Source organism: Mus pahari, unplaced genomic scaffold (genome assembly GCF_900095145.1).
Source record: "Mus pahari unplaced genomic scaffold, PAHARI_EIJ_v1.1 scaffold_11415_1, whole genome shotgun sequence".
NCBI classification, from domain to species: domain Eukaryota; kingdom Metazoa; phylum Chordata; class Mammalia; order Rodentia; family Muridae; genus Mus; species Mus pahari.
This window is the reverse complement of record NW_018393875.1, coordinates 1,693-13,373: the sequence shown is the minus strand read 5'-3', so window position 1 is coordinate 13,373 and position 11,681 is coordinate 1,693. Positions and strand designations below refer to the sequence as shown.

The following is an 11,681-nucleotide window of genomic DNA, read 5'->3' as shown; positions in this document are numbered from 1 at the left end:
ATTTTGTTGTTCCTGGCCATCACTTCTGTGGCAGTGACTGAGAGACAATCCCTTCTGCCTCCCCTTAGAGCTTTACAGATGGGAGGTTGGTCTTCCAGATGAGCTCCGAGACGATTGTTTGCCCCTAGCTGTCGTACCTGTACTGACTGTATACAACTCAGATGAAGTTGATTCTGCACCTTTGCCCTCAGGGTCTGTACAGGGTGTTGCTATTGGCCTTTATTGGAGAGAGGCAAGAAATACCTTAAAGATCCCACATCTGGTTGTAATATAAAATGTTTTCAGTGATTCTGAATTATTAAATATAAATCAGATTTGGTATAGTGTTAGTAGTTATGTTAAGGAATGGGAGATGGCTCAGTGGCTAAGAGAGTTTGCTGTGACAGACAGCATGAGAACCTGAGTTTGAATCCCCAACATCCTTATAGAAAATGGCATGTGGCTAAGTGTGCCTGTACCCTCAGCACTTGAGACAGGAGGACCTTTCAGACTTGCAGGCCACCAGTGTAGCTCCAAGTTCCTTGTGGATCCTGTGTCAAAGATTCTGGCAGAGTTGTAGAACAATATATTTGATATTCTTTTTGGATCTGCTTGTGCATACATAGGCAAGCACACCCATGTACACACATGTGCATGCACCATATACACTTTTTATACACATGCGCACTTCCACACTGAAAGGCAGAGAGGTGAGAAAGAAATAGAGGGAAAAAGAGAAATAATAAATAGGAAATAGGTATAATTTTGATTTAAGCTTTAATACTTATTTTTCTTTGTTTTTCCTTCTCTTTGCCGTCTCATTCTGTATCTTTCGGTCTCTGTCTGCTACCTCATCCCCCCCCAACTCCTACAAATCCCCTTCCAAACCCTCAGTTATTTAAGGCGTGAGACATATTGCTGTGTTCAGAAGAAAGGAGCAGGTGAAAGAGGAGATACACATTGCAGTCTAGAATCTGGGTCTTCATTGAGGTTTATAGAGATGGCGGCCTTTATGAATCTTCTGTTACCTATAAGAATCTTCTAGAAACTAAGGGATCAGGCAGGGCTTCAGCAGGAACTACAGACAGGCCAGATCACCTGGCACACAAAACCTGCACTATTCCAGTTCCAGATTTCCTCACTGGCTGCCACAAGCTCCAGAGTTAATTCTCCCTCAAGATCTTATTGATCCAGGGCCTGTAGTGGGAGATTCTGGTGAAGACAGCAGGGGACTTTGCATTCCGATGTACATAGGATGCAATACCTTGGGCTATCCTAGCCCACGGGAGAGGTCCTCTAGAGTCTCCCTGTTGGGGATGGGGCAGAGAGGAAACACATGAATGGGTAGGAGGCAGCCTCTACCTCTACCCACCCATTTCAGCTTGCAATAGATCTAGAGTCTGATGCCACATCATTGATTTGGGGAGCAGCCAACCTATCTTCCTCATATCACCCCATGTTCACTGTCTGACAGCAGGAGTGACCCAGGATAGTCCTGGGAAGATGGATCCCTTGTTTCCTCACTTGGTGATTCCTAAGCACTGTGACTTGCTGACAACCTTCTGCCCCATCCCGCTTCTAGAACTCTGCCTCCCAGGAGTGCTTTTAGGAAAACCTGCTAAGAGAATCACTTTGTGTACATTTTGCCAACACACAACTGAGAATTGTGTCAAAAATTGGTGAAGTGTTTGCAGGTTTGGAGCATGTTCTACCATGTCCTTGTGTTCTCTTGGTATCATGATGGGTGCAAGAGGATGGGAGAAAAGGGGTCCTGGGTAGGATAATGCAAACTAAAGATATATTTTAAAAGCCTAGGGAATTCCACTAATTAGTATGGTAATTTAAAAAGAGTTTCAACAGAATTACTATGTGTGGGTGACAAATGTCAACACTGGAAATCATGAATTATTAGATGAGAATTTCAACATGAGGTATGGGACACCTCCCTCTGAGTTACTGCTGAGGGAGTCACCAGAGGTCTCCAAACAACACGAAAGATCTCCGTTCCCCTGGCTTATTTCCCATAACATCATAGTAAACACTTCTTCCTGAAGACACAGCACATGATGGCTTCAGGAAATAGAGCATTAGTGTCAAACTATCAGGGCACTTCTTACCTGCTGGCCGCCTTTCATAGTTCTGCAAGATGCTATGCAGACCACTGCAGGAGAAAGACATTTGGAGACTTACCCAGCTCTGAACCCTGTATACTGCAATACAGATCTGCCAGGACAGATGTATCCACTAGTGCCATCGTGGTATGAATGATGTGGGGTAAGTAACTGAGTTCTGATTGGATTTGTGTCATACTCCACATCAGGGACTTTTATGTCTGTTTCTGTAATCCTGACCAAAAGTCAAAAGGCCCTGGCAGGTCCTAGCATAGGGCCTGCTACTGTTATGTTGATAGATGATAATGTTGGCAAACTTTCCTGTAGTTATTTATGTTTGAGTCCAAAGACCTGAGCTGCTGTCAGCCTTTGTCAGAGAATCTTCTCTTTGTAATGTACAGGAGTCAGTGCAGAGATGTATAACTTGTTAACAGGCTTAGAAAAAGAGACTGAATGTTCAGGCCCATGTGGACTTCCACATTACTTCCCAGGTCTCCCACTAAAGCTCAAGAAACATCTTGGGAGAGGAGGCAGGAAGAATAAAGGGCCAGAGGAATGGGGAGGAGTTCTGTGGAAGGCTGTGTTCTGTGGATATGACATATCTGTCACACGTAGGGACTTAGAGCAGCTGTGTTTTCCTGCACAGACCTACAGAAAATCAAGCCAGTCAAAATCTTGTCATAGGTGAGGAGCCATTGCCAGTGGGCAATTGCTGGGTGTGGGGGAGGCTGAATTCTTTATTGAGTAGGCAGCCAGTGATGGTTCTGAACTCGTGCACTAAATGGAGTTGTTCAAGTTATTGAAAAAGAAGACATGAAATTGGGAGGAAGTTCTATTAGGGGATATAGGTGATCATATTTTGCTATATGGAATTTAAAAATAAAGGGAAATTTACATAAAATATAAAATATATTAAAATATGATATTCTGTTAGGTTTCATGTCATTGCATTTCACTTTGTTTTACTATATATGGAAACTTGAACAGCATTCTGCTTCAATGAGGGTTAACTGAGATGGGAGACACATTGACCTGCATCTTTCATTCTCTGGACTGCTGTCTACTGTCCAAGTAAGAGACAGGGAGAAAAAAGTGAGCGAGTAGAGAAGGAAGCCAAGTATAAGATAGGAGCCCAAGGACTTCAACAGGAGAGCAAAGAAGTAAAATGACATTTTCCTCAGACTGTGCATGCAACTTAGTGTCAATCCATTAGATACATTGTTAGTTTTACAGCAACCCCATCACACAGTAATAAACTGTTTCAATTTGTTGACTTGATCTTTAGTGTTTATGGTGTAGAGTTAGAGCTTTCTAATTTCAAATTCAGGGTCCTGTGTGGTGGCACACGCCTTTAATCCCAGCACTTGGGAGGCAGAGGCAGGCGGATTTCTGAATTCGAGGCCAGCCTGGTCTACAAAATGAGTTCCAGGACAGCCAGGGCTATACAAAGAAGCCCTGTCTCGAAAAACAAAAAACAAAAAACAAAAAAACAAAAAAATTCATGGTCCTTTCATTCAACCAGCCAAGATAAAGGTTTTTGTTATTTGTAAGGGGAAGGATACAGGTTTGAGGTAAGTAATTTTCTCTGAAAGTCTGGGGTGATTCTAAAGTACAGAATAAAGTCATTGTCTAAGAGTGAACACCTTTTGCTTTTTTGTTAAAAGTACCTTGGAAAATACTACTACTGTCTGTTTACAAATGTTGAATTGAAATTGAGACAAAGAGCACAGTACTTCTACCTATTAAACCACATCTCAAGAACCAGCTTGGGCTCCCTGACTTGAAGGAGGGAATCTATAAAACAGGATGCTACACAGTGGAGTGTCATTCCTCTTGGAGACCTACAGGAGGTTGAGTTCATAGGAGGAAGCCTAAGGAGGTGTAAATGCTTCCCGCACACTAATCTATCATGTCCTAGTGTCATCTTGGTATCATGAGCACAGTTACCCATTTCTTAGAATCATTAGCTGAGTTTCTCTCTGCTGAGCTCATTCACATCTCTGAGTAAGACATATATACGTACTTCCAGAAACCATTCCTGCATCTGAGCATTTAGGATTATCAGTACTGCTTCCTTCGGTCTCTAGGGGTGCAATATTAACTACACAATGCTCAGTAAAATAGATTTTCAGGTGAGCAATAGCAGCAAACACATCCCAAATATTGGATGGGACCTGAAGACTGATATCTATCTAAAGTTGTAATTTAACTGCAAGTCCTGTGTTTTCCTTTGCTATTGCTGAGAGCTGTCCTCTGACACTGCATCACTAGCACGGAAGAGGAGGATCAGGAGCTGGAGATGTCTTGTCTGGAGCCTCTGCATAGGTGAGACCAAGCCCTAGAGCCCAAGGCAAGGTTATTCTCTTGTGTCCTTGAAAATGGAGGGGTAGGTCATATTGAACTAGGGTGCCGGCTCCACAACACTATGGATTGTCCAGCATTGGACTATACCTCTTGGCTTGGCTGTAGGTGGGGGAGGAGATAAGGTTCAGTGCCCAGCAGGGCATCAACCTCATAAACACTGTCCTGCATTCTCGTTGTCTGCTACAGTTTCCCAGAATTCTGCTCTCTCTGCTGCCTCCCTTGACTGCTTTCTGTGTTGTGTGCTGCAGAGTTCAATTATGGTCTGAAGATCAGGAAGCCAGGAGTGGGACTCGTTAGAAAGCAATGGAAGTCAGTAGGAGATTCTGACTTTATTTAAAGGCAGTAGCTAATGAAACCTATTGTTTTTGTTGCTCCATGAAAGGTGTGATAGGAAACCTTCTCAGTGCTTCAGTTTGAGGACAAAGTTCATGATGGAAAGACATTGAGGCAGGACTGTGAAGGGTGAGTTGCACTGCATCAGCAGACCGGAAGTAGGACTCTAACATAAAACTTCAAGGCCAGCCTACAGCAAACAACTTCCTCCCACGAGACTGTACATCTTAGGGTTCTACAGTACCACTACGTGGGAAATCAATGTTTCAAGACATGAGCCACAACATCTCTTCCAAAGGTTTGATCAATTCACAACTTAAATGGAATATACTCAGAATTTCAATCATCTACAAGGTTGTAAGTCTGTTGGGAAAACTGAACTATCACAACAAAATGTGTTATAGGGTACATGGACCTCTGGCTGGGACAGCTGCCAACCAGGAGGGGTTAATTTCCTCTCTTCCTTCCCTTTTCCCTCCCTCTTTCCATCTTGCCATCCTCTTTCCCTTCCACCATACTCCCTCTGCTCTTATTTTGTGTTTGAGTCATGCTTTCACGTGGCCTTGAACTCCGTATGAAGATCACCCTATGTCTTGAATCCTGCTCCTCCTGCCTGTGCCTCCTCAGAGCTAGTGTTACATGTGTGCACTAATTTGTCCAGTTTAGGATTTTTTTCCTTAGGAGATAATTTAGTAGTGTAGTTCTAGAAATAACCAAATGTTCAAGCTATATTCTGTTCACAAAGATGACTCCATGCTAACATTTAATAGCTTTGCATTATAGGATGGAAAGCTGGGCATAGTGGGCATGTGATATTAATTTCTTTCAAGGCCTACTTTTAATGATGGTTCTCAAACACTTTATTAACCTGCTTTGGAGACCATCACCCATTAGAGGTAGTGAAAAAGAATGGGCACAGCGGAAGTGGACCTGTTTAGAATTAATTCTTTGGAACAGATTCCATCTGCATTGTCAGAAAATGAGCAGTTCAGTTCCCAGGTCAGCAGTAGCAGCCAACACTCACAAAACTCCACGGATATACCAGGAGTCCATAGGTATAGTAAGGATAACAGCAGTGGTGACCAAACAGGAACAGCCAGGCCTCAGCCTTGGCGTGAGTAAGAAGGAGGGAACAGGGCCAGCAGGAACTCCAGGAAAAGTTCTCATCGAAGCCTCTCTCAGCAAAGCAAAAATCAGCAAAGATGAGTGAAGGCTCAAGACCAACAGGCATTGCTCTATAGGCGAGTCAAGTCTGCCAAGCCAAGTCTCCAGCTCCCTTTACTCTGCTGAGTCCTTTTTATACTCCCTCCAAAGAGCATGTGTCCTCCACAGATCTTGCCTCCCCATGTGTCTTGTCTCAGCACCCGAGTCTGACTTAACAAAACTGCACATGAGTCTGTCTCAGTGGACATCACTCTGCCAATCAGACTTAGTCTGCAGAAGCAGCAGGAAGCTAGAGCACATCACCAGAAGTTTCTGGATCCCGACAAATGGAGCTCAAATATATAATGTACAGCAGACCAATACATGTCTGTCATTAGTGAAAAATCCTTCATCACGTGTCCTTTTAGGTGCTTGCTATAGCCGAACATCCTTTCCCCTGTGTCCACTTGCTTCCCCTATTTGGCCCAGTAAAAAAACATCCAAATAAACTAACTTTCCAAAGAATCCTGAAGTCTCCACGTCAGTGGTGCATACTGCAGCCTCAGTACCTGGGAGGCTGAAGTAAGAGTGTGGTACTTGTTCCAGATCTCCAAGCAAGTTATAATATAAAATAAATCAAAATGAAGCAAAATTCAAAAAGGGTTTATGATTTTAAATGACACAAAGTTATATTCCTTCCTCTAAATGTTTCTAGAGCTACTAAAAGTTTTCATTTGCAAAATAATTGATCAAATCATTCCATTGGAAGGCTGAGAACACATGGGGGCGGGTGGTAACACCTGCTGCAGGAGAGTAATGACCCTGGCTTTTCTCTTCTCCCACTTCACCAGAGACAGGACTGCACACTGTAAGATTTTTTGGTTTCTGAAAGTAAATATCCTTCAGATATTTACCTTCAGATATTTTGTTTAGCACATAAACCTCCACATTCCTCTCAGTTGCAATTTTTTTGGTCTAAAGATTTACCTTTTACTGTTTGGACACTTTCTTCAGCTACTGTCGGCTGAGCTGATCTTTTCTTTGGACACCCTCAGTAGGTGTCTGCTGCTAGGTCACTAAGATTCCTTATGAAGCTAGGCAGCCCAGGGCTGCTACTGCACCCACCACGGGAAAATCCTTCTTATCTGCATGTTTGCCTTGCTGACCTCATGAGACCATGGCTGTTCTATCTTTCCAGTGTCCACTGGGCCTGCAGCTTCTGCCCTCGTTCCACCATACCCAAGAACGGATGCTGTGGTGGTGATAAGGCTCTTGTCTTGATTTTGGAGCCTTTGGGTCACCAACTGCTCCTTTGGCACCAGGGGACCATGTGATGGGGGCTGCTCTGTAGAGGCAATCTTTCTGGAAGCCCTTCAGCCTGTGCCCTCAGCCCAGCTCTCAAGAGTCTCCACCTGCTTCCCTATTGCTGTGGGCCAGGCGGCAGGATGGGACAGTCACTGTTGCCTCACCTCCGGTTGCCCAGCTTCAGGGAGAAAGACTGTCCCAAGTACATGTCATTGTAATATTGTGGGGAAAGAGGCAGTGTGCCCTTAACTGCAGGTTAGTGAGTATTCCCATCTGCTAAGACAAGACACAGCTCCTGTCTCCAATTTGTATTTCACCTTTTGATACTTTTGTATAAGCCGAAGGTGGTGGAGCATGCTTGGGGTCCCAACACTAGGGAGGCTGAGGCAGAAGGATCATAGATGGAAATAAGTCTGATATACACAGTGATAATATCCCCAAACCACACCAATATAAGTCAAATGAGAAAAGACCCAATTAGTTACACAGATATAAACAAGAGTTAGAAAACAACACAAAGCAAAACAGTTACCCATGTATCTATAATCCAACTCAGATTCTTTAATTTTAAAAGATCCTTTTAGATGTCTTAGTGCTCTCCCTCCTGAGTTAGAATAGACTTTATAGTGAGTCTTGCACTTTGAAAGCTATCTCTGCATATCTCCTGTACTGTGCTGAAGCTGGAAACCCAGAGGAGAGGTAAGCAGGCCAGGAGGGGGGAGGTGATGAGTTCCTTGTCTGAGGCGGGTACCTGCAGTAATTTTCAATGGTACAGTAGTCAGAGGGCCATAGCCTTCATATTATACCCCCTTAGGCCTAGTNGACCTCATGGGTAGTCNCTTCCCTTCAGAATCCACAGAANCCTGTAGTTAAAGCATTGCTTCCCTTGACTAAGGACAATGGGCACTTTGGCTTTTAAGAAGAGAGCAGGTCACTTAGAAGGTCACCTAACTCCAGCATCCTTCTTAAAGCCTGGATCTTTGAGGAAGATGGCAGTTGAATGGGGGTGGCTCAGATGCAGGTCTAGAGCCATCATACTAAATACCAGTACATGCTAAGTACTACAGGGTCTCTTCCCATCACGGGCTGGTTCCAGCTTGTGTTTGGTTCCAGAAAGTTCTGATGCTCTCCATGGTGACTGCTGCAGCCACAGTCATGCTCCAAGGACTTCTGAGGCAGGCTCTGCTCTAGCTGCAGGTGCAATACTGAGATGATGGTGATGGCAGGGTAGGTGGGGAGGACGCAGGGATCAGCAGCCATGTCTGACCTAGGCATGGAGTCTGCTATGATGTGTGGAAAGATGCAGTGGCTAAGGCATGGGGTTTGTGGGCAGAAGAGCTGAGTGATGAGGAGGGAGAAGATGAGAAGACAGGACAGTGGTGGGAAGCACAGAACAGTTCGCATTACCCTGGATGTGAAATCTTACTGGTCACAGCCATGCGTGTTAGATAATATTCAATAACACACAGTGGCACACCCTGTACCAGGAGGTCAGAAGTCAAGTTGGTTAACATGGCAAGATAAAATCGTTTCTTCATTGTGCTTAGAAAGGGACTGAGTGTTTAGAGCACGGAGTGGAGTCACACAGCTGCCGGAGGTTAGGTCTTTATTGAGGTGCATTACAGGGAACAAACCATAATCACAGACTCGTGTATCTTTGAGATCCTTGTAGGGACAGCTGGGGACAGGATGGGGGCAAGCTAAAGGCAGGCTGTACATAGGCTGGGGTGAGGCTGAGGGCATGCTGTGGACAGTCTGTGGACAGGCTTTGTTGAACACAAAGGATACCAGAGAGCTCTGGCTTGGAGAATCTGCCTCAGGCTTGTTAAACTTATCAGCTACTTGCCATTTATGACTCTATTAATCCAGGGCACATATGCGGAGATTCTGGTGAAGACTGAAGGGGGCTTTCCATATGAATGCCCATAAGATGCAATACCATGGGCCACACCAGCACACAGAAGAGGTCCCCCAGAATCTTTCTGTAAGTAAGAAAAATCAGAATATGAACAAAGTTTTCTTTCCCCTAAATACGAGCTCAAAAATAGCTAACCCTGGAATGAGGTCCTGTCTGTCTAGAGTCTGAAGTTAGAGATTTACTGCCTGATTCCCCACCCTCTGTCCTTGCCCCAGTGCTAGCATGTCTCCCTTTACTCCCATCCTTTCTCTTCTGGAACCTCACGGGAAGGTTGTGGGCAGGGCTTGGGCATAGGGAGTTGAGAAAGAGAAGGAGAATATCTGTTCCCAGAGTCTCAGGAGTAGAAGCCTAAGAACAGGCATTAGTCACTGCCATGGAGAGATGTTTGGCACACTTCCTACACTGATGCTGTGTCACGATGTGGGGAGGAAATGCAAGTGTGCACTCACCATATATGCTGTTTTTAACTTTGTGGAACTTCCCACACAGACCTCGAAGTTATAGTCATAACGTTTATACATTCTACAGGCCTCTTTATCCAGGATTTTCAGTTCAACCTCTCTCAGGGTATCTGAGGTAGGTTCTCTCACTCCAGTTTTCCCCCAGCCAGCAGTCCAGCACATCTTCCCAGGGTCGATAAAGTCAGAGGGACCAGGCAGGGGAACTACATCCACAGCAGGAGTCAACTTAGCTTTCTCTTCAAGCTGTTGGGAGAAGGAGAGAAGAGATGGCAAACCAGAGAAGGATGCTTGGGCATGTGTCCTTTCCCAGTAGCTCCATAATGGCATAGAATTCAGATTTAGGTTCTGAGGAAAAGGACTTGACAAGAGAGTGTTCAAAGTCCTGAGCTGGGGGAGAGTTAAAGAGAGGAGACTTAATCAGAGCCAGAAACAGAAGGGTACCTTCAATAACATGATGTCATAGAGTTTGAAAAACGTGTTGTAATTTTTGTGAATGAATTGTTTTTCAACTTTTATCCTCTGTTGTGTGGATTCAGTCTTGCTCACATCATGAGCTCCAAGGGTGACAATGATTTCTCTGTTGAAAGAGAAAAGAGGCAGTGAAAAGTCTTATGAGGAGGACTCATTCCAAGGTGAGGGGCACCAGGGTCTTTCTTCTCTGGCCCAGAGTAGAGCCCCTGGACACTCTTGAGATGGAACATGGCCTTCCTAGAACAACAGGTCTCAAGAAATCACAGGAATGAGAACTCTACCCACACCCCGCCTTCCAGAGCATCATCTGAACCCATGGATTTCCACAGGGTAAGTGGACACTCTACTTGGGGTTACACCCCACACCATGTCTGAGCTCTGGTGACACCAGGACAAGCCAGAGCTGTAGTTTTCATCCCAACTAGAGCCCTGCTTAAAGTTCTGACCTCTGAAAATAGAGACCACACATGAGATGGTCCATTGAGTGGCCCTGTGCTCCCTTTACCTCTTGGTGTAAGGAGAGCCCATCTGCAGATGAGCAGTGCTCAGAGATTTCCTCAGGCCTCTGCTGCTCTGGGCCTCTGTCTCCTGCATTTCCTCATAGAGGAGAAGCCTCTTACCTTCCTCTACAGTGTGCAGCAGTCAACACAAATTGGGGGGCTATGAGAAACCCACCACAGCTGTCCTCAGAACCTCCATCAGTGATGATCTTCAGACGGGCCATGTAAGGGCGGGAATGTGGTCTAGACTCAACACCACCAATAATCTCCTCTGGAACAAAGAACCCCAAGTCTTTGGTCACCAACTTCTGGAACACCTCAACACAGTGCAAGCAAGGGAAGGTGCAGTAAAACTGAGCGATTACTCTGAGCTCATCCCACCTCGCGTGGGGATCGGATCCCCCACTTGTCCTTTGGTCTTTTCTCTCCTCTTGATATTTCCTCCCCAATCCTCCCTTCTACCATCATCCTTCATTCAGAACACAATGACCATTCATGTTTCTGACTTTCCATATCATTAGACTTTTCTCCACACATTCATCTGGTCTTCCTCAACACTAAAGAAGGCCAGAGAAGAGCTGCCTATCAGAACAGAGAATATTTTGATGAAATGATGTGAACAAGAGTTAGTTTTTCATTCTTCTTTGATCTGGAGATTTCCCCTGGACTACCTCAATTTAGGACCCTGCCTTATCTTAGGGTCTCTTTTACCACAGCTAACAGATTATGATCCCCTGCTGAAATTGGGAGGCTAGGGAGATGAAGACAAAACTCACCAGCTCCAGCTCCAGAAGGCAAGAGAAGTGCAATCAGGAATAGTAGGACCTGCATTTTGCCAGTGGTGCAGCCTGGGTGAGCTTCTAGGGTGTTGCTGTCCTGGTTCCTGCTTTTATAGGTCCAATGTGGGAGAAAGGCCAGGCTGGGAACCACAGATCTGTCTTGGTCAAGCCTTATTTTCCTTATCAGAAATTCTCATGACTGTGCCCACTGGTGGTGTTGAGTCTGTGGCTAGGTCTTGACACTCTTGGATCCCACGATGACATGGTAACTGCATCCTTCAAAGTGGCTCCCAGGAGGCAGGACAGCAACACAAATG

The 11,681-nt window shown here is 45.0% G+C and overlaps 1 protein-coding gene across 1 annotated transcript; it reads right to left on the bottom strand.

Annotated features, from left to right (window-relative positions):
• Window positions 1-8,821: 8,821 nt before the first annotated feature.
• On the bottom strand, window positions 8,822-11,445 carry LOC110315771 (mast cell protease 1). The gene is made up of 5 exons (XM_021189741.1): window positions 11,362-11,445; window positions 10,706-10,856; window positions 10,056-10,191; window positions 9,603-9,857; window positions 8,822-9,217 (listed from the first exon to the last, which is right to left on the bottom strand). Exons 1-5 carry the CDS (start codon window positions 11,414-11,416, stop codon window positions 9,074-9,076), a joined length of 741 nt encoding a protein of 246 aa, XP_021045400.1. The 5' UTR covers window positions 11,417-11,445; the 3' UTR covers window positions 8,822-9,073.
• Window positions 11,446-11,681: the final 236 nt, after the last annotated feature.

Coding starts and splice junctions, on each gene's coding strand:
- LOC110315771 (XM_021189741.1), bottom strand. CDS start 11,416: ATGCAGGTCCTACTATTCCTGATTGCACTTCTCTTGCCTTCTGGAGCT. Junction 10,857..11,361: donor GCCTTCTGGAGCTGGAGCTG/GTGAGTTTTGTC, acceptor TCTTTGTTCCAG/AGGAGATTATTGGTGGTGTT. Junction 10,192..10,705: donor GCTGCACACTGTAGAGGAAG/GTAAGAGGCTTC, acceptor CTCTTTCAACAG/AGAAATCATTGTCACCCTTG.